This window comes from Thalassophryne amazonica, chromosome 3 (genome assembly GCF_902500255.1).
Source record: "Thalassophryne amazonica chromosome 3, fThaAma1.1, whole genome shotgun sequence".
Lineage (NCBI taxonomy): Eukaryota > Metazoa > Chordata > Actinopteri > Batrachoidiformes > Batrachoididae > Thalassophryne > Thalassophryne amazonica.
In genome coordinates this window covers 45,766,156-45,787,308 of record NC_047105.1, presented here as the reverse complement: position 1 = coordinate 45,787,308, position 21,153 = coordinate 45,766,156, and the positions used below count along the sequence as shown (strand labels likewise).

The 21,153-nt window shown below is 39.4% G+C and overlaps 1 protein-coding gene across 1 annotated transcript in view; it reads left to right on the top strand.

Moving 5' to 3' along the window:
* Nucleotides 1-21,153, top strand: part of col2a1b (collagen, type II, alpha 1b) — a 140,239-nt gene that overhangs the window by 23,684 nt on the left and 95,402 nt on the right. Inside the window, 4 exon segments of the mRNA XM_034166160.1 lie at nt 1,349-1,450; nt 8,060-8,137; nt 10,077-10,121; nt 16,649-16,702. Coding sequence (XP_034022051.1) covers nt 1,349-1,450; nt 8,060-8,137; nt 10,077-10,121; nt 16,649-16,702 — 279 coding nt within the window.

The window sequence follows — 21,153 nt, the reverse complement described above, 5'->3', positions numbered from 1 at the left end:
TTGTATAGCAACACACAGGGTAAGAAGCACACAGAGTATCAAAAGTCAAAGTAAAAGAAAAAAACAGTTTGCAAATCTAAGTATAAATCCACAAATATAAATACCAGTCATACTGATAAATACTGACTACTACTGTCCCTCTCCTTCCCTTCCTCTGTCTTCCTGTTACTCCTCCTCCCCCTGAGTGAGGAGTTGTTCAGTCTGATGGTCTGAGGGACAAAGGACTTTTTCAGTTTGTTGGTCCTGCACTTGGGAAGGAGCAGTCTGTGGCTGAAGAGACTCCTCTGGTTGCTGATGACGGTGTGCAGAGTTTGGAGACATTTCAACTCAGCATTATGTTAACACAATCTGACAAATGTAGTCCAGTCATTTCTGCCAGCGATTATGTAATGGTTTATCAAACTACTGCCAAGTATAAATGTTTGGCACACTAACCAGAACTGGGTGAGTGATCACTTCAAATGTGTTTTATTTAATGGGGGTTATATTTTGGACCTTTCTTTCAACCTAATATGGGTCAGATGTGTCTTAAAAATGAATTTAAATGTTTGAAGACAAACATACCCTGTGGATATTGAGGTGACACATCCTCAAATAAACCCATTTTCAGTTCTTAAAGAATCTACTTGTTTGCATGTTCCTTTAAAAAGAAGGACCGTCCCCTTCTGTGTGAGCACATCCCCTTTTTCAGCGAGCGTGCCTTCTGCAGCAAATCAGGGTCTAGCTATTGACTTCCTTGACATATGTTATGAAAGTAGGAAACTTTTCTTTTAGTTTGTTAGCTTCTACATGCCTATACAGAGATTTGTGGGACACTGACAAAGAAACCCCAATCATACTTCACTGTAAAAGGTGTTAAAATAATTTTGCACAATGTGACCCCTTTAACACTTTCTGACAGTTACGTTTAAAGATAGACAGACATACACTACATTGTCATTGTAATACACAAGTACAGTAAAAAAAAAACTGGTTGGCTGTCATTTGCCGGTGTAAAATTGCATTAAAGAAAGTATCAAAGCATTAAAGAAAATTTTAAAAATATATATCTATTGCACACACTTGTTATTGCACATTTTCTATTGAGTTCAAATGGTGGTGTTCAGTGCCGGTGACGCTCTGGTATAAAAACTTTTTTTTCAGTCTGTTTGTCCATGAAATGCCTTCCAGAAGGCAACATCTCAAACAGGTGGTGTCCAGGATGTGAGGGTACGGCTGTTTCTGGGTGTTGCTAATAAAATAATAATACATTCTAGCTATTTTTCAGAGGTGAAAACTCAAGATGATGCATGGTCTTGTCTTTTAATCAAGTTGTATTTCCTCAGTAATGTTTATTTGCATGTTGCAGGGAAGTCCTGGTCCTCGCGGCAGAGATGGTGAACCTGGCACCCCCGGAAATCCTGGCCCCCCTGGACCTCCCGGACCTAATGGGCCCCCTGGTCTTGGTGGGGTAAGTATACCATGAGAAGTAGGGGTGGTGGGCTTGATTTCCCTATAGGCAGACAAGACAGAGGGTCAAACATTGATCCAAGGCTGAGAATGGATTGACTTTGACAAAGAGTGAAGTAAAATGGAGTGAGAAGCTCTGAAAGAATACAACAACACAAAAGATGTTGGGAAAGTGGTGGTGCTGGGAGAAGCAAGAAAGACAACAGCAAGTGGATACAGAGAGTGAGAATAGATAGAATGCCTCTTTTTCTTTGTGAGAGAAAAGGTGACGTGGACTGAGAGGAGGGGGTTGGAAGGGCAGGAGGTAGTATGATGGAGTTGGGGAGGGGAAGTAGGGAAGGAGCTTTTTGGGGGGAACAAGGAGAGTCTTTGTGAAGGGGAGATGGATAAAATGTGTTCACATGCCCTCTGTCTGTCCTGTGTCTGCCCAGGGTTCCCATAAGCTCTGCTTTTCACAATATTAAAATCTGACCTGCTGCCTTTTGAAAACTGGACCTCTCAGTGCCTCCTATGTGAATCAGGAATAATCTGTTCCAATATAAATCCATATATCTTAGAAAAACTCAGCATCTTCATTTTGTTGTGCAACATGTCCTGAACATTCAAAAGCATGTGATCAAATCACAAGAAATGTCCTTTTACAGCTTAGTTTATCATCAGTAAAGCTTTAACAGTGTAAAAAAATACTTTTAGCAACACAACTGCATGTCTTTCTATTAGTATCAGTCTTCCAAACCTCTGTTGTGTGTACTCCCTGATTTTTTTTCCTCCATTTATATTGGCTACTGTCCTAAAATTAGTTTGATAATGCTTTCCTGGTTTTTATCCTTCTGTCAGAATATTTCACCCTGCAGCAAGTGTAAAATCATGATGACAGTTTAAAAAGGGCAACACTATATTTCACTTAGAGATGGCAAATACACAAGAACAGAGACAAACGATGATCACTGACATTTAGGTAGTCTTCCATTTTCGACTTCTGGCCACAGTTTCCATCCTGATTTCAATGGTGAGGAAATCAGGCCAGATTAAAGAAAAATAGTAAGAAAATTCCCGTTACCTACTATTTTTATGTTGACTTACATACAGGTCTAGCTGTTTTTTGCCGAGTACACCTCCATGCTCCTGCACAAAACACTTCTTCCACATTTTATCTTGCACTTTTCAAAAAACCTAAAATGTTTCTAGCATCTCAAAATTGCCTTCTGTTGAAGAATGCAGGAAGACTGTGGGAATAATGCAGGAGTAGTGTCAAACGCTTGCAGACATGCAGTGAGAATCATCTGTACTTCAGTGTATTTGGCAATAACAGGTGATTTTCAGCCATGATTGGTTACCCTCATTTGTAAGCGGTAGGAAATCCATATGTTGCCTGCTATTTTAACAAATCGGGCCAGATTTCCTCAATTTTGGAGTCAGGATCCAAACTGGAGCAAAAATTGGCCTTTATTTATGTTTCAGACTTACCCTGACAATGAACAATATTGGAACCTGATCACTCTTTGATTTGAGAACTTGAAATAGTATTTGTTATTAAAGTGAGACAAAAAAAAAGGTAATTTTTGTCACAAGCTGCCAAACCCCTTTTTTGTGTGTTGTACGAGGTCTGTTAGAAAAGTATCGGCCCTTTTTATTTTTTTCAAAATCCTGATGGATTTGAATCACGTGTGCTTGCATGAGCAAACCTTGAACCTTCGTGCACATGCGTGAATTTTTTCACGCCTGTTGGATTCCAAAGAAGTTTATTGTCATATGCACATAGGAACATGTTCCCTGCACAATGAAATGTGTTTACTGCATATAACAAATCCTAATTGCCAGTTAGGAGCAGAGGTCGCCTTTTTGGCACCCGGGGACCAGCTCCAGATGTATATCCCTGCCCTAGGTCACGAGCAGGGCTGAGCAAACCTTGACCGGCCTCATGACACACTTAACAAACAACACCACACATAAGCCAGTCCGCTACATGAACACATATAAAAGCACACACAAGGAAAGAATTGGGAAGAAAAAACCTCCATTGCTGCTGCGTTGAATCCGCAGCACCACTGGAGGGCAAAAAAAACCCATAGCACAGAAAACAGTCATAACAAAACAAAAAAAAACACAATAGACGACAGACAACAGCCGAGACTTGGATGTGTCCAGTGTCCAGACAGACAGCCCGGAAAGGCCGCCCTTGAGGCGCCATCAGGCCTTATCTGTCCATCCTGGGGGGGGGGGATCCCAGTGCTGAATCAGTCCACCAGAGTCTCAAGGTCCCACAGTCAACATCTCAGGACTGGGAAGGGAGGGAGGCAGTGGAAGACAAGGAGGCGGGGGAGACGAGGAGCGAGGCTATCAGGAGTGTTCTTCGGGGGGAGGATTTTATCCCAGCGGCCTTGAAGGACAACTGGTGTTTGGGAACAAAATAGATATCCAAATTAACAGACGCCTGGCAGAATCCACAGTCTGAAACTTCAGAGTGGCTCCCAAATACATCTAAATAGAGGAGAGATGTAGTCATTACTGACGATCAAAGCGGTTTTCCAGTGCAGCCATTCTCAAGATGGATTCCAACGTGCGGTTGACACCCGCTGACTGAGCTGACACTGCCCTTCCAATCGAATCAATCATGTGGGGCAGCCTGGACGGGCCAATTATTGCCGCTTCCACCTTCTTAATTTTCCGGTAAACCAGTGCTGCGGCCGCTCCACCACAGCTCCAAATAAGTAAACATCTTCAACGTCCTCCACAGACAACGTGTTCAGGCACATGACTTGCCACCTCCACCAGCTGTCCATCACGTAACCCGCCACATGTGTCCCGGCAGGACAGGTTGGGTCCTCCGCTCCCGAGTGCCTTGTGGAAAAAACAGTATCAATTGCATTCAGAGACCACTTGATCAGATCCCATTTTGCCATTTTCCAGAGGAGCAGGGCTGGCAGCCTCACAGACAAAACACGCTACAGTAGCAGGAAGGTTGGGGAGGGAGGAGGAGAGAAAAATGCGACCGTCCCGACGAGAGCAAGAAGGCGAAACTCAATTGTGTCATTTGCTGGTAAGCAGCCTTTGTGTGGGACGTGTGCTGTGTGCTCGGTGGATTTTCATTGCAAGGAAAAAGACGGAGCAACGCCGCATCAAATTTTGCCAGAAACTGGGTGAAAGCCAGGTGGAAACCATTTGGATGATTCCGATGGCTGTCGGTGACTTTTCAGTCGTGTGATTATCCGAGAAATTGTGGAAGAGGTGGGCATGTCACAGCATGTCCTGTGAGACTTCCAACACAAAGGTGCTTTTGCGCTGCCATCAGAGCTTCGGCACGAATTTCGCCGCCACTCTTTTCATGGCCAAATCTTCTGTCACAGTGGAATGTGCCGAAAAAGTGCTGATGTCCACCTCTTCCGCAGTTTTCGGATAGTCACACGACCACAGTGTTCACTTTGGAAATGATCTGGTCATTTCAGCATGTTGATGGCCGACCGGTGCGTGGCTTGCTCTCCACCTTTGTGCGGACGTCTTTAAACCAGTTGTACCGCTCCTTAATCTGTGTGATGCCCAGAGGATTGCCACCAAAAGCCGTCTGAATCTTCCGAATGGTTTCCACCTGGCTGTCGCCCAGGTTCTGGCAAAATTTGATGCAGTAGCGCTGCTCCAGTCATTCCGCCATTTTCCTTGCAATGAAAATCCGCCGAGCGCACTCCACATGTCCTCACACAAAGGCTGCTTGCCAGCAAATGATGCAATCGACAGGCGTGAAAAAGTTCACGCATGCGCACGAAGGTTCAAGGTTGGCTGATGCAAGCACACGTGATTCAAATCCATCAGGTTTTTGCAAAAAATAAAAAGCTCCGATACTTTTCTAACAGACCTTGTATAGTCCCAAAATACAAAGCAGTTTTCTTTCTGCATATGTCACCAAAAGCTGAAAGGTACATATTCAACTGTGATTCATTACATTGTGTTCAGTTTGTTATACGAGAGATAATCAATACAGTGAATTGCTGACCTGTTATGGAATTACAGAAAAGGGACTTTTCATCAGGGTGAAAAGTCATTTCTGGTCATTTTTAGTAAAATTGTTTAATTGGAAAAATAGAAACTCCAGGTCCTTGAGTAACGTAACATAAACTCAAAGTTTGCTTTATGGTCTCTGCATCCAAGATAAGATAAGATACAATAAGATATTCCTTTATTATTCCCACGTGGGGGCATTTGCAGTGTCACAGTAGCAGTGATAATAGAATTGTGCAACAATAGGACAAAGTAAAGTGTGCAAATAGAAAACAATCACAAACACATAGGCATGGCAAATCAAGAGAATGAAAAACAGAGAAATAATTTCTACATTGTGGTTAGGGTGTGTCCAATGTGCGTTCAGTAAAACAGATTTTAAAAAATTACTGCAGTTTCTTGGCCCTGATATGCACTAGTGCTCCACCATTTACATATCCTGACAGAAATTTTTATTTTTATTTATTTATTTGCCATTTTTCAGAAAATATGAATGATAACATAAAACGTTTTTTTCAATCATGGTTAGTGCACGACCCCCTGTGCTTGCTCACAGGGGGTCCTTTTGACCGTTGGGGTTTATATGTAATTATTGTATGGCCTTGCCTTACAATATAAAGCGCCTTGGGGCAACTGTTTGTTGTGATTTGGTGCTATATAAATAAAATTGATTGAAATTGATTGATTAAAATCAACAGTGTAAAACTAACACTGTCAGTGTTAATTTAACACTGGCAATTTTACTGTGTGGTTATGTGAAGCCGTTTATTGTCAAACAACTGTGTGTACTATTTTTAAATTATAATGACAACAGAAACTACCCAAATTACCCTGATCAAAAGTTTACATACCCCGGTTCTTAATACTGTATGTTGCCCCCTTTAACATCAATGGCAGCTTGGAGTCTTTTGTGGTAGGTGTGGATGAGGCTCTTTATTTTCTCTGATGGTAAAGCTGCCCATTCCTTTTGGTAAAAAGCTTCCAGTTCCTGTAAATTCCGGGACTGTCTTGCATGAACTGCATGTTTGAGAACTCCCCAGAGTGGCTCAATGATATTGAAGTCAGGCGACTGAAATGGCCACTCCACAACCTTCACCTTATTCTGCTGTAGCCAGTGACAGATCAACATGGCCTTGTGTTTTGGATCCTTGTCATGTTGGAACATTCAAGTATGTCCCATGTGCAGCTTCCGGGCTGATGACTGCAAATTTTCCTCCAGTATTTTTTGATAACATGCTGCATTCATCCTGCCATCAATTTTGACCAAGTTCCCTGTGCCTTTGTAGCTCACACATCCCCAAAACATCAGCGATCCAGCTCAGTGTGTCACAGTAAGAAAGGTGTACCTTTCATCATAGGCCTTGTTGACTCCTCTCCAAATGTAACATTTATGGTTCTGGGCAAAAAGTTTAAATTTCGTCTCATCACTCCAAATGACTTTGTTCACTGTGCTGTTTGGCGTATTGTAAGTGGGATTTCTTGTGGCATTTGCATAGAAATGGCTGTCTTCTGTCGACTCGACCATGCAGCCCATTTTTCTTCAAGTGCCTCCTCATTGTGCATCTTGAAACAACCACACCACTTTGTTTCAGAGAGTCCTTATTTCAGCTGAAGTTATTTGTGGTTTCTTCTTTGCATCCTGAACAATTTTCCTGGCAGTTATTGCTGAGATTTTTGTTGGTCTACCTGACCGTGGTTTGGTTCCAACAGAATCCCTCATTTTCCACTTCATAATTAGAGTCTGAACACTACTGACTGGCAGTCTCAGTCCCTTGGATATTTTTTTATATCTCTTTCCTGTTTTATACAGTTCAATTACCTTTTTTTTTGACAATTCTTTTGCTTTCCCAATGATTCAGAAACCAGACACGTTAGTGCAGCACTGGATGAAAGATACAAGGGTCTGTCAGGAGCCCAGAAACTCACTGACCTTTTAAACACACACTGATTACAAGAAAACAGATCATAGGTGAGGATGGTTACCTTTTGTAGCCATTCAAACCAGTTTGTGTCAACTTGTGTGCATGTTATCAGGTCAAAATCACCAGGGCATGTAAGGTTTTGATCAGGGTCATTTGGGTAGTTTCTGTTGTCATTGCAATTTAAAAATAGTAAACACAGTTGTTTGACAAGAAATGGGTTCACACAACCACTAACCATGAATGAAAAGAAAATTGTGTTATCATCCATATTCTCTGAAAAAATTACCAAAATAGCAAAAATTCTGCCTGGGTATGTAAACATTTGAGCACAACTGTACATAAGTAATATTTCCTGGGAGTAATACAGATTTTACAGTATAACATTTTTTGTGGCATCTGAGAAGTGACTGAATTTTTTGTCCACTAACATGGTAACAATACAATTTCTGTCAAAGTTTTTGATTAGAACCTTTAAAAACTTATATCTTGCAAATGATGTGACACCAAAATTAAGGTAGCAAGACCATTGTATCTTAAGCTGTCAGATAAGGACCATCGAAACAGGTGGGCATGTGGAATATGGTCAACTGTGGAACCTTTTCGTTGGTACGCAGGTCGTGCATCTAACTAACTCATTGGTATCTATTCGTTATAATTTATATTATCATTTCAGTGATATGTTGTGTTTTTGGCAGAACTTTGCTGCTCAGATGACAAGTGGTTTTGACGAGAAGGCCGGCGGCGCACAAATGGGAGTGATGCAAGGACCAATGGTGAGCTAATAACGATGACACATGCTGTCCTTCATGCATCCTTATTTGCAGTCGCTGCTTGTCAGGATGTTTGGAGTTGTATTTTTGGACTGTATGAAGTGTCTGTGAGCAGAATAACAAGTACCTACCAGCTCTGGAAGCTTTGTGTGTGTGTGTGTGTGTGTGTGTGTGTGTGTGTGTGTGTGTGTGTGTGTGTGTGTGTGTGTGTGTGTGTGTGTGTGTGTGTGTGTGTGTGTGTGTGTGTGTGTGTGTGTGTGTGTGTGTGTGTGTGTGTGTGTGCGCGCGCGACCAACCCAGCCACGAGACGGACACCTGCTGCTATAGCAGAGCGGAAACACTCCTTTGGGATTTAAGCTCACCAAAATATGAGCGGAAACATGGCAGCCTGTATTAAGACAAGCCTCTGTGATATGCAGTATCATGTCTGACCAGCTGTGTTTTTCCCCTCTAATATTTGCTTGCGGTTTTTTGGACAGGGGAGTATTATTGCCAAAGTGCTGGAGAAAGAAACTACACCACTCCGAGTCCAGATGGAAAATGAAAAATATACGTCTCATGTGGAGTACAGAGGGCTGATTTTAAAAACTGAGGAAGCAGCCATTGATCATTATCATATTTCAAGGGAAGAAGAAAAAAACGCTGGAGACCGTGTGAGGAGTTATTTGGGTTTTAGATCCTCAGCTTCGCTTGGCACCGGCTGGGCCTGGCGGAGGGTTTAAGATGCCAGGGAGCTGCTAACTGCGCGGCTCTACTGCATCACTGCACATCTGTCTGAGGGCTTGCTGCAGGGACGGCCCACTTCTGAAGGTTTACTTTTCCCTCCTGTTGGGGGGTGAAAGCAGAAACTGAACACTAATCAAACTAATTAAATTAAACTAATTAAACTAATTAAAATTAAACTAATCAAACTAGTCAAGCTCATAACGTCCTCTTTGCTGCAGCCAGGACCCCAGCTCACTTCGCGCACCTACATTCCGGAGCGAACTGAGCACTGACCCATCAGCGGGCATCGGTTAAACACGAATATTCCCAAAGCCACAGAGCCCCATTGATAAGTTTGTGGCGGTGCGGCGAAGGTTCCCGCAGCTGCTGAAAGGTGACTTTCATTCCTTTCTGAGCAGGACTGTGCCGCGCCGTGACATTTTCTTTGGCTGCCTGCCCTGTTTCTGCTGATGAAATTGGAGATTTACACAAGCAAACCAAATGAAAAGAAGATTTCTATTTGTAAAAGAAAGCTGTCATCTGATTTCCTTCAAAATAACTTTATCTGAAATGGACTCTTACAGTCAATTCTTCCTGTTTGTGAGTCTGTGTGAGAGACAGAAGGCAACAGATTGGTAACGATATGGTAACGGAATTATGATCAGAGTTGTAAACCCTTAGAATTACCCAGATGCTTTTGGCTCATCACCTCTGCAGAATGCGATTTGTTTTTATTAAGCGACAAAGCGTGACGCTGACATTCAATCAGAAGCAATTTATTTGTAGAAATCCCACCCCCTTATTTCAGCGGCTTAATATTTTTTGGTGGATGGAAATTACACCCACCGAGAAGTTTAGTATTACTTTGTTTTCGATGACATGTCATGTTGAGTTCAAACACTTCTCCTGAGAGTGCGTCACGGTTACCGGTGACCTCTGACCTGCACAAACACGCAGCGGATGAGAAGGAGAGAAATAAAGGGAGAAAAGTAAAAAAAGAGGGAGAAAAGCCGCCGTGGAATGCTAAATGGTTTATGGATCTGACAATTGGACCTTTGAGTGTTGTGTAGCTTTTGAGGGGTGGGGAGCAGGTGAGGCAGCTGCTGATAAACTTCAAGCTTCACCTTTTTTTCTCAACTCATACATAAAGAAATGTGAAATGTAATGACATCAGTATTAGTTTCCATGATACCTGTTGTACTGATGTTGTGTCTCTTATCTGTTTTGTTCACCTCAGGGCCCTATGGGTCCCAGAGGACCACCTGGCCCCTCTGGATCGCCTGTAAGTACCGCCTGCACCCTACAAAAAACACACAATCCAGCCCAGCTCAGCATCAGTGATTCTCAAATACCAAAAAAAAAAAACTGCAGGCACCCTCCCCTCACTGATAAACTGTTACATTTGATTCAACTATTAAAGTTATATGGCCTTCGAAATTTCACAAAACTGACAAAATTTAGTTTCCACCAAAAGCATTATAATTTTGGTTTATTCTTGTAATATATTGTAAACTTACAGCTCATTTTAATGAAGAGAACATATTTACTTGAGGGGAACTGCATAGCAAATATTGTCTTTTCCTTCGGATTGACTTATTGCAGGAGGAAGTGTGTCACTTTTGAGATCACCTGTGACCTGACCCATTTGCTTGATGCACATTCCCGGGCCTGCATGCTAATATCCGCAAGATGTCTTGTAAATCACTTTTGAGGTGTTATCAGGCTTCAAAAATAGTGTTTTTAGTCTTAGAAGTGTTTATTTCTCGCTAGAGTTTGCAAAATATATGAAAAAATATTAGATTTATACAGCATTTTTCACCATCATGGTTTATTTTGTTGAAGTAAGCAGCTAGCTTACATCACACTCCATTTTTTTACTCTGATTGGCAGTCATTGTGTCCTTCCCAGTATCTTTTGCACAGATCAGAGAAGAACCCTTCATGATTTATGATATTGCTACCAAATATATGTCATGGATTCTGATTGCTTGAATTTCTCCCCTTCAGGGGTTGAAATTCTACATTGATTCCAGACAGCGCAAATTTTGATTCTATTGGTAAATCATATTATGTCTCCCTTATTTAAATGTCAAGGAATAAAATTATAGTGGTGGAAAAGAAAATTCCTTTTATGACTTAATTCTTAAAATACCCAAAGGCCATATAGCTTTAAAACTACTGGGCACACGGGGACGGTGGGAGGAGGAGGTTAAGTTGAAATTGAATCACTTGTTATTCTGAAGAGCATGAAGTGCATTTTTTAAATAATCTTTGCATGTTGCTGCTGATCAAATAAAACCAAATTTTGACAGAAGTTGAGAGATTTTTGGCATGAAACCATTACGTTCTTCCAACTTTGACAGGGAACCTGTGGGCAACATACAGAGGCCAATTAAATGTAACCCTGGGCTACAGTTGTCTGTGGGCTATTAATATCTCATTATAATCATTGAATGTAGATGAAAAGCAGAGTTAAGATGGAAATCTGCAGGTACAGAGTCCCTTAGGACTGTTGCTGGGAAAGGCTGGTGTAATGTTAGCAATCATTGCTGCTGCTCGTGATAGTATTTATCATGTGTTCTTTGTATTATTATGTGTGTTCTCCACAATGGTTTTATGGAAAAAAAACGTGGGGCCCCATATAACTTGGGGTCTGTCGTTTTTATCCCAGGGAAGCCCATACGTTAATCCGCCCCACAACAGAATATTAATTAATATCTATTCTATATTATTACATGGCATTTGATACCTTCTTGAAGAGTATCTTTTGTTCTTTCTTCCTTGGCTTCCCCATCAAAGATCTGTCCATTTCATAATTTAGGTTATTTTTCTGTGTGAGTAAATCTTGCAATTTTGAAACTTGATAGCATCGAGTATTTTTTTTTCTCCACATGTATCGGCTGTTGCTGCACATCACAACAGTTTGGGAACCACAGATCTAACAAAAATGTAGTTTTATATCTTGCCTAATGTGGCCACATACATCTGTCCCATTTCCTGTGACACCCGAGTGCATTGAAAAACATTAAGGGCATCATAATGATGGGTGACTGATGCAACTTTGAACACACCAACAAGTCAAACACCCCATACATTATGAATGTTTTCTGCAGGATGGTTGCACATGGAGAAGTATTTCTTCTCCCAGCTGCAGGCTGCAGGGCTTTTTCCGATGCTGCAATCCAGACATGAAACCCCTGACAATTTACCATCTATAGAGCCCACAGTGGTTCCCAGTTCTCACCCAAACACTACCTAAGGGCCTCCTATTTAACAGAGTAACGCAATTATGTTTTACAACACTGCCACCTGACATGTCTCAACTTGATTTAATAAAGAGGAGGCCACATTAGAAGGGACTTGTTATCTCTTTGGACAACTTCAACTTTTTAAGTTTTGGCAAAAGCCTAGGCATGTACCCTGAAAAATGCAGTGAGTGAATACATAGATAGATGAATGCATCCATCCTCTCCAGTTTGTTAACATGTTAACTCAAAAACTATCATCTTGTAGCTCTGTAAATTAAAAGGTCAAATGATCATGAGGACAAACTAATTAAAATTTAGTTCAATTTAATGATGCAGATCAACACAAAAAGTTTGTTTTCCTCATTTTATATCACCGATACTAATCTACTGCCCTTATATGACTGTCATTGTTGCAGGTAATGATGTTATCATCACATGCATGGTGGAAACTAGGAGCAGGTTTGGCTGAATTTACATGCAGCTTGAAATTAGTTTGTTTTGAAGTTCCCTTCATTACGTCCGCCACGGGCGTAATAAAATCAATGGTGTTTATTCATTTAGTTATTTTTCTGTCTGTCTGACTGTTAGCAAGATTACGTCAAAACAACTGCACAGATTTTGACAAAACTTTCACTACAGAAAGATATTAAGCCAAGGAAAGTTTTGGAGGTGATCCGGATCCAGATCAAGTTTCACTTTATATAGGCTTTGAAGGATTACGTTAAAACTACATCACGGATTCTAAACTTTAAACAGGTTATTTATTTCAGCAACAACACAGCAGCATAAAGACAACATATCAAACAAATCCAAAAAACAAGACCAAATTTAACACTGTGTGCCTGAAAAGGGGGTGGGAAGAAGCAAAGCTTATAAATTACCCACCCCTCATACCCCATCCCAAAAGTCCAACATATAATTACACTTATGCTCACACTCCTATATATACAAATAAGCAAATTAAATACATACATCCACAAATGTATACATCTTTTTTTTTTTATTATGATTTTCTTTATATCCAGAAAATATTAATTTCTTATACTGTTTCTTAAAACAAACTAAAGAACTACATAATCTAATTTCCACAGGACATTTGTTCCAAATCTTCACCCCTTTAACTGAAACACAAAAACCCTTGACATTAGTACGTATGGGAGGCTTCTTAAAAACCATACATCCTCGTAAACTGTATTCAGATTTCCTGATCTTGAACAGGCTCTGGACATAAAGTGGCAAGGCCTGGTTATTAGCTTTGTACAAAGTTTGTATGGTGATATAATCCACTAAATCTCTAAATTTCAGTAAATTTAAAGTCATAAACAGAGAATGCGTTGGCTCAAGATAAGGTTTATTACAGATGATTCTGATGGCATGTTTTTGTAAAAGAAATACATGATTGGTATTTGATTTGTAAGTGTTACCCCAGAGTTCGATACAATATGTCATATATGGTACAATTAAAGAATGATATAATCTGAGTAGCCCATCCTGGGACAATATGTCCTTGACCCTGTACATGATAGCGATAGAATTTGACATTTTAAATTTTATATCATTTATATGAGGTTTCCAGCTGAGTTTATTGTCAATTATAACACCTAGAAATTTGTTCTCAGTTACTATCTGTATTTCCATATTGTTAATGGTTACACTTTTACATTTAGGCACAAGTTTATTTCCAAAAATCATACATTTGGTTTTCCCAAGATGAAGTGACAATTTATTAGCATCAAACCAAGCCTTAAATTTATCCAGTTCGTTTACCACCGTGTCCAGAAGCTGTTCAAGATTATCACCACTGCAAAATACAGTTGTGTCATCTGCAAAAAGAACACACCTCAGTACCCGTGACACATAACATATATCATTTATATATAAAATAAATAACAAAGGACCTAACACCGAACCCTGGGGCACCCCACACGTAATTTCCCGAAGTTCGGAATCAATGTTATTGTATTGAACATACTGATACCGACCATGTAAATAACTATTTATCCAGTCATATGCTAATCCTCTGATTCCATATTTCTGTAATTTAGTTAGCAATATTTCATGATTGACAGTGTCAAACGCTTTCTGTAAATAAAAAAAAATACCTACTGTATATTGCTTGTTATCGACTGCAGTCGCTATATTTTCCACGAAATCCATCAATGCATGTGAAGTAGTCCTAGATTTTCTAAATCCATATTGTTCTTCACAGAGTATCTCATGCTTTAGTAAGTAATTATCCAGTCTTTTTACAAAAAAATGTTCTAGTATTTTAGAAAATTGGGGTAAAAGTGAGATAGGTCTGTAATTTGAAAAAGTGTGTTTGTCACCAGTTTTAAATAAAGGTATTACTTTGGCTATCTTCATCTGTGAAGGGAATTTACCAAAACTTAATGATATATTACAAATATAAGTGAAAGGTTTTACTATACAATCAATGATTTTTTTCAACAAAGCCATATCCAAATTATTGAAGTCCTTTGATTTCTTACTTTTAGAATTCTGCACCAGATCAATTATTTCTTTTTCATTTGTTCCACCAACAAACATTGACACAGATTTATTAAATGTTATCTTATTTTCAAAAGATTTAACGCTCAATGAATCAATATTACTGGCAAGATTTTTATCTACATTGACAAAATATTCATTAAAATGGTCAGCAATGGTCTCATTATCTTCTATCACAGTATTATTGGAAAGAAAAAAAGAAGGATAATCTCTACCATTTTTGTTCTTTTGTATTACTTCATTTAAAATATTCCATGTATTTTTTATATTATTCTTATTTTTAACAAGTAAGTCACTATAATATCTTTTCTTACTAAATCTCATAATATGAATTAATTTATTCTTATATATTTTATATTTACTTTCAGCTTCCTTTGATCTCGATTTTATAAATTGTTTATACAGTAAGTTCTTCTTTTTACATGCCCTCTGAAGACCCTTGGTTATCCATGGTTTATTGCTGTATCGGTTAGTATATATCTTGTTAACAAGAGGACAGTGTTTATCGTATAACTTAGAAATGATAGAAATAAAACCATCATAAGATTCATCAACATCATCAACATAAACATCATTCCAATTCTGGCATAATAAATCCACCCTTAAATTATCAACAGTTATTGGTGTGACATTTCTACTCAATCTATTACAATCCTTTTGAAACACTCGATCATGTGATGCAAAAACAGTAAATACTGGCAGGTGATCACTAATATCATTTACCAGCAATCCCGCACTGAGATTACCAGATATGACATTAGTTAAAATATTGTCAATAAGGGTTGTTGAATTCACAGTTATTCTACTTGGATGAATGATGGTCGGAAATACTCCCAAACAATATAAAGAATTTATAAATGAAGTGGTTTGTGGATGATTGTGAGGATTTAGAAAATCGATATTAAAATCACCACAGATAAATAAATGTGAATTCTTATTTATTTTGTTGTACATTCCCATAATTACTTCTTCAAAAGTATCAATATTTGCTCCGGGAGCTCTGTATAAACAACTAACAACCGTATTTTTTGAATTTATGGATGTAATTTTAACCGTAACACATTCCATGATATTATCAACTGTGAATGACATATTGTGAACTAATTTACAGTTGTAATCAGACCTTACATATAATGCCACACCCCCGCCTCTTCTCTTCTGTCGATTTACCTGAAACAATTGATAACCTTCCATCTGTACAAGATCTTGATTGACATCAGTTAACCATGTTTCTGATATAGCGATCACTGAAAAACGTTTTCTAGATGTATCTAAACAATCATTTATCCTTGAAAAATTCCGAGAAAGACTTCTACTATTAAAATGTATTATTGAAAAATCTCCATCTTTAATTTTATAATCATTAAATTGTTCTTCTGTAAAATAATTACATTGTCGCTCGATATTGTCACTAAAAAAAGAATCTGGATCTGATTCAAGTTCAAAATGGCGAGAGGCAGGATGACTATAATTAAATGTTTCCAAACAGAGCTCCTTGGCAGAAATAAACTGATTATTAACCGTGTTCATTATATTATATACAGATTTTCCTCCATCATCACAATCAACCAGTACATTTCTTTATGTATTACTTTATGTATTACTTCACAACTTACATCAGTTAAACTTACTACTTACTCACCAAATTTGCACTACAGATAGGGCATGGAAGACTCCACTGCATTTTAAAGGTGATGCGGATTCTGGATCAAGTTTTGTTTTATAGGCTTTTAAGGATTGTGTCAAAACTACTTCAAGGATTCTCACCAGATTTACACCACAGATAGATAATAGGGCATGGAAGACTCCACTTTTGGAGGTGATCTGGATCCAGATTGGTGGACGTCAGAAATCTCGGATTGCTCTTGTTTCCAAAGCCTAGGTGTGGTGGCCATCAAGGCCACTGCTGCTTGTAACGTAGATATTTGACAAATACGCTGGATTGCACGTTGGATCCACATGAAGACTCCCAGTTTCATGACAATCTATCGAAGTACATACTCCTGTGCAACAACATTAACCAGATTTCTTTGTTTGTTCTTTCTGTGTCTCAGGGCCCACAAGGTTTCCAAGGTAACCCAGGAGAAGCTGGAGAACCTGGACAAGCTGTAAGTGTCCCACAGAGAACTATATCTTCTTCAGCCTGCAATACATGGTTTAATATACGGTAAATTCTTGGTCTGTAGTCCCCCTCCGGGTGTCTCGTCTCCTCCACAGTGTCCTATAAGCCTCTTATCATCTGCTTCATATATTTCAGACTGTACTGTTTTAAGCGTGTTTGTTATTTTTAAGACTCTCATTGTGCATGAGTCATTACTGTAGCTCTGCACTCACTATATCTACAGAAGGGTCTCATAAAACTAAGGAAGTGTGGACACAACTGTTCTTGTTCTCACATCCTGTCACAGTACTGCCAACCCCTCTGAATTCATCTAACTATACAATACTGCATGCATTAATAATATCGTAGCACTCAGTAAAGTGCATACTTCCATAAGTGTACAAGCTCTAGATATCAATAGAAATTATATATCTGTGCTCTATAATATGATAACCATGTCTCTTGTGTCTTCTATCTTTCAACATATTAGTTTTTGAACTATTAATGAAAACAAGCACCACAGGCCTGATTTTAAAGTTTGGCGTGTGTAACAATGTGCACAGCCACCGTTGCACTCAAAAATACACCTGCATGCTGATTTACAAGCCGTGCACAATGAGGAATGTGTCTGCAGATAGGCAAGGTTTGCGCACTCAACATTATGGATCAAGGTCAAAAGGAAATTTATCTAGTGCTGACTGTGTCTGCATTGTGCACTCAGCGCGCACAGCTGTGCATGCTGAGTGCACACGTCAATAATTAATCAGTAAAATATGCTGCTATTCGAGTACTGAGTTGTCTTCTGTGTATATTAGACCTGGACAAAGAGATGCTTCCACCTACAGTCGTAGTCAGAATTACTGGCACCCTTATATTTATGTACACATTAATACATGGTCAGAAATAAATGCAAACAAAGCAATTTTGTTTAATCAAAATATTAAAAAAAAATGTTATTTGACAACAACAACAAAACAAAATGCTTTCATAAAGCGAAACAAAAAATTCTGACATCAAATATATGCTGGACACAATTATTAGCACCCTTTGATGAATTTACAGTAAATCATACTTTTACAGTGCATCCGGAAAGTATTCACAGCACTTCACTTTTTCCACATTTTGTTACGTTACAGCCTGATTCCAGAATAGAGTAAATTGATTTTCCCCTCAAAATTCTACTCACAACACCCCATAATGACAACATGAAAAATTCACAGAGTTGTCCTGAAGCCACTCCTTTGATATATTGGCTGTGTGTTTAGGGTCATTGTCCTGCTGAAAGATGAGCCCTCGCCCCAGTCTGAGGTCAAGAGCGCTCTGGAGCAGGTTTTCATCCAGGATGTCTCTGTACATTGCTGCATTCATCTTTCCCTCAATGCTGACTAGTCTCCCAGTTACTGCTGCTGAAAAACATCCCCACAGCATGGTGCTGCCACCATCATGCTTCACTGTAGGGATGGTGCCTGGTTTCTTCCAAACATGATGCCTGGAATTCACACCAAAACAGTTCAATCTTTGTCTCATCAGATCAGAGAATTTTGTTTCTCATGGTCTGAGAGTCCCTCAGGTGCCTCTTGGCAAACTCCAGACAGGCTGCCATGTGCCTTTTACCAAGGAGTGGCTTCCGTCTGATTAGTGTATTGCTGCAGAGATGGTTGTCCTTCTGGAAGGTTCTCCTTTCTCCATAAAGGAATGCTGAAGCTCTGACAGAGTGACCATCAGGTTCTTGGTCACTTCCCTGACTAAGGGCCCCTTCATACATAGTGTGAATTTGAATACATAGTGTGAAATTCATGAAGCAGCAATCGTATGCAAAATGTGTAAATTCGTAGGTGCCTCGAACACCTCGTACACCTGTTGCTACAATTATTTGCACACACCAGCGGCTGAAAAACAGAGTGTGCATCAACATCTAACACTGCTCATTTGGCACTTAGAAAATTCGTGGCCATTCATACTATCATCACGAAAACAGTCACCAGACAATCATTGTCAAGCTGGATGTGAAATTTGTCTAAGTGCCCCACAGCTGTGGAGTTGCAGAGTGCACATGTGATGTGCCAGAGTGTCAGTTCCCCCCATCACCTGTGTCATGCGCTCCCCCTCTTTCCCCCCCAACATGTGCATGTGTGTGGTTCGCATCCCCCGCAGGTGAGGCACCTCTCATCTGATCACAGAGTGACACCTTGGTCTGTGCACTGAACGGACGGGGGCTACAGAACACGCACCGTTTTGATGGACACGTGTGTATGCTTGCTGTCCTCACATCAAAATACATAAAAACGTATATCACTTCTGCGACAGGCTGAAGAGTGCGCACATTTACAGGCTATTCCAATTTATGTGGACACGCAGCAGGCAATCTGAACGTCATGTCTGTCTGACAGGACAGTGAGCGGCGCGCCGCAGGACCATATGACAGGCCAACAGTATGACAAATATGGCACTTTGGTCACGTATCAGCAGAAATATGCCATATCAAACGCCGTTTGGTCAGTTATCACAGCGCTTTTTTTCGAAAATACGTTTATCTGCTTGTTGATTTTAATCATTTCACGCTCCTCTTATGAGACATTGATTGTGGTGCAGTCGTAAAGTTTCCATCTGGCAATCAGAGCATGTGGGTTCAAATCCCATGAGTGTGGCATTTTTTTTATTATTTTATATTTGACCAGGGTTATTTAACCGCGGGGTTCTGTACTGCGTCCCCTTTTATGTATTATTTATATCAACCCAGTGATATTCACTAATTATACAGCTGTTTTTTTTATTTTATTTCCTCCACATCAGCAGCGTGATGTGGTGCAGCTCATCCCACAGTGTGAGCAGTTGTAGCAGCACGCACTGTGTTCCTGCTCGAAAGACACCGTCGCATGCATGAACCATCGCACCAGGATCGTGCATGCCTGCCCGTCTGCGCAATGTTTTGTGGTACACTAATTCTAACTGTTTCGCGCTGTTTTGCCATAATTCAACTAAATTCACACTATGGCACTTCACTTCACTAAGGCACTTCTCCTCCAATTATTCAGTTTAGATGAGCTTCCAGCTCTAGGAAGAGTCCTGGTGGATCCAAACAGAAGTGATTCTATACTCTTCCCCAGATTTGTGACTCGAGACAATTCTGTCTCTGAGATCTACAGGTATTTTGTTTGACTTCATGCTTGGTTTGTGCTCTGACATGCACTGTCAACTGTGAGACCTTATATGTAGACAGATGTGTGCTTTTCCAAATCATGTCCAAGCAACTGAATTTACCCCAGGTGGTTGTTTTAGAAACATCTCTAGGATCATGGAAACAGGTTGCACTTGAGCTCGATTTTGACCTTCATGACAAAGGCTGTGAATACTTACATACATGTGATTTCTTAGTTGTTGTTTTTTATTTTTAATTTAAAAAACAAAACTTTTTTCACATTGTCATTATGGGGTATTGTGTGCAGAATTTTGAGGGAAAAAATGAATTTCATCCATTTTGGAATAAGGCTGTAACATAACATGTTGAAAAAGTGGAGTGCTGTGAATACTTTCCAGTGTAATGTTGAAGTTCTGAGCAGGGTTGCCACAGTTACTTTATACAGTTACTTCATTGGGAGCTGCTCACAACTTGTAATTAATAAGTAAAGTAACTAATAAGTTAACTAGTAAACTAAGTGGGTTTCTCTTAGTTGTAAGATTGAGTAATCAGTAAAGTAACTAATCAGTAAAGTAACAAATAATTACTTTTCTGAGTATTCAATCTTAAAAATAACTAAGTTAGGTTAGTAGTTACCTCCGCCAAGGAGGTTATGATTTCGGTTGCGTTTGTTTGTTTGTCTGTCTGTTTGTCAGCAGGATAACTCAAAAAGTTTTGAACAGATTTTGATGAAATTTTGTGGAGTGGTTGGAAATGACAAGAGGAACAAGTGCTTAAATTTTAGTGGTGATCCGGATCACGATCCGGATCATGATGCTAACATGTTAGCATGTCTATGGCATTTTCAATGTTAAAAGTTAGCATTAAGCAGTTGCAGCTGTCATCACGTTTCAGGTGCATTTGTTTTCAAATTGTAATATTTCTTAAATTTATTTTTGTTTATATATTAATAATCTAATGATTATATATATAATTTTAGAGAAAGAGACAAAAAGAAATAGATCACTGTGCCAAGGAGGGAATCTCTTTAGGGTCAGTGACCCTATGGCCTTGTTTAGAGAAGTGTTTCATAAATGTTAAAAAATCATATATTTGCAGTTTAGTTGAATAATAAATTGAATTTTGTCTCTTATTTGTTTTGTCTATAAACACCTGCAATATCATATCAGTGCTCAGATGACAGTAGCTGCCGGGAAGGTGCAAGTTACAATAAACTGTGATACCAAGCACTAAGGATACATGCTATCCAGTCACAGCAGATGAACTTTTTTTACTACTGAGCAAATATCATGTTAGACTTTTTTAGGTTCAATGATTCC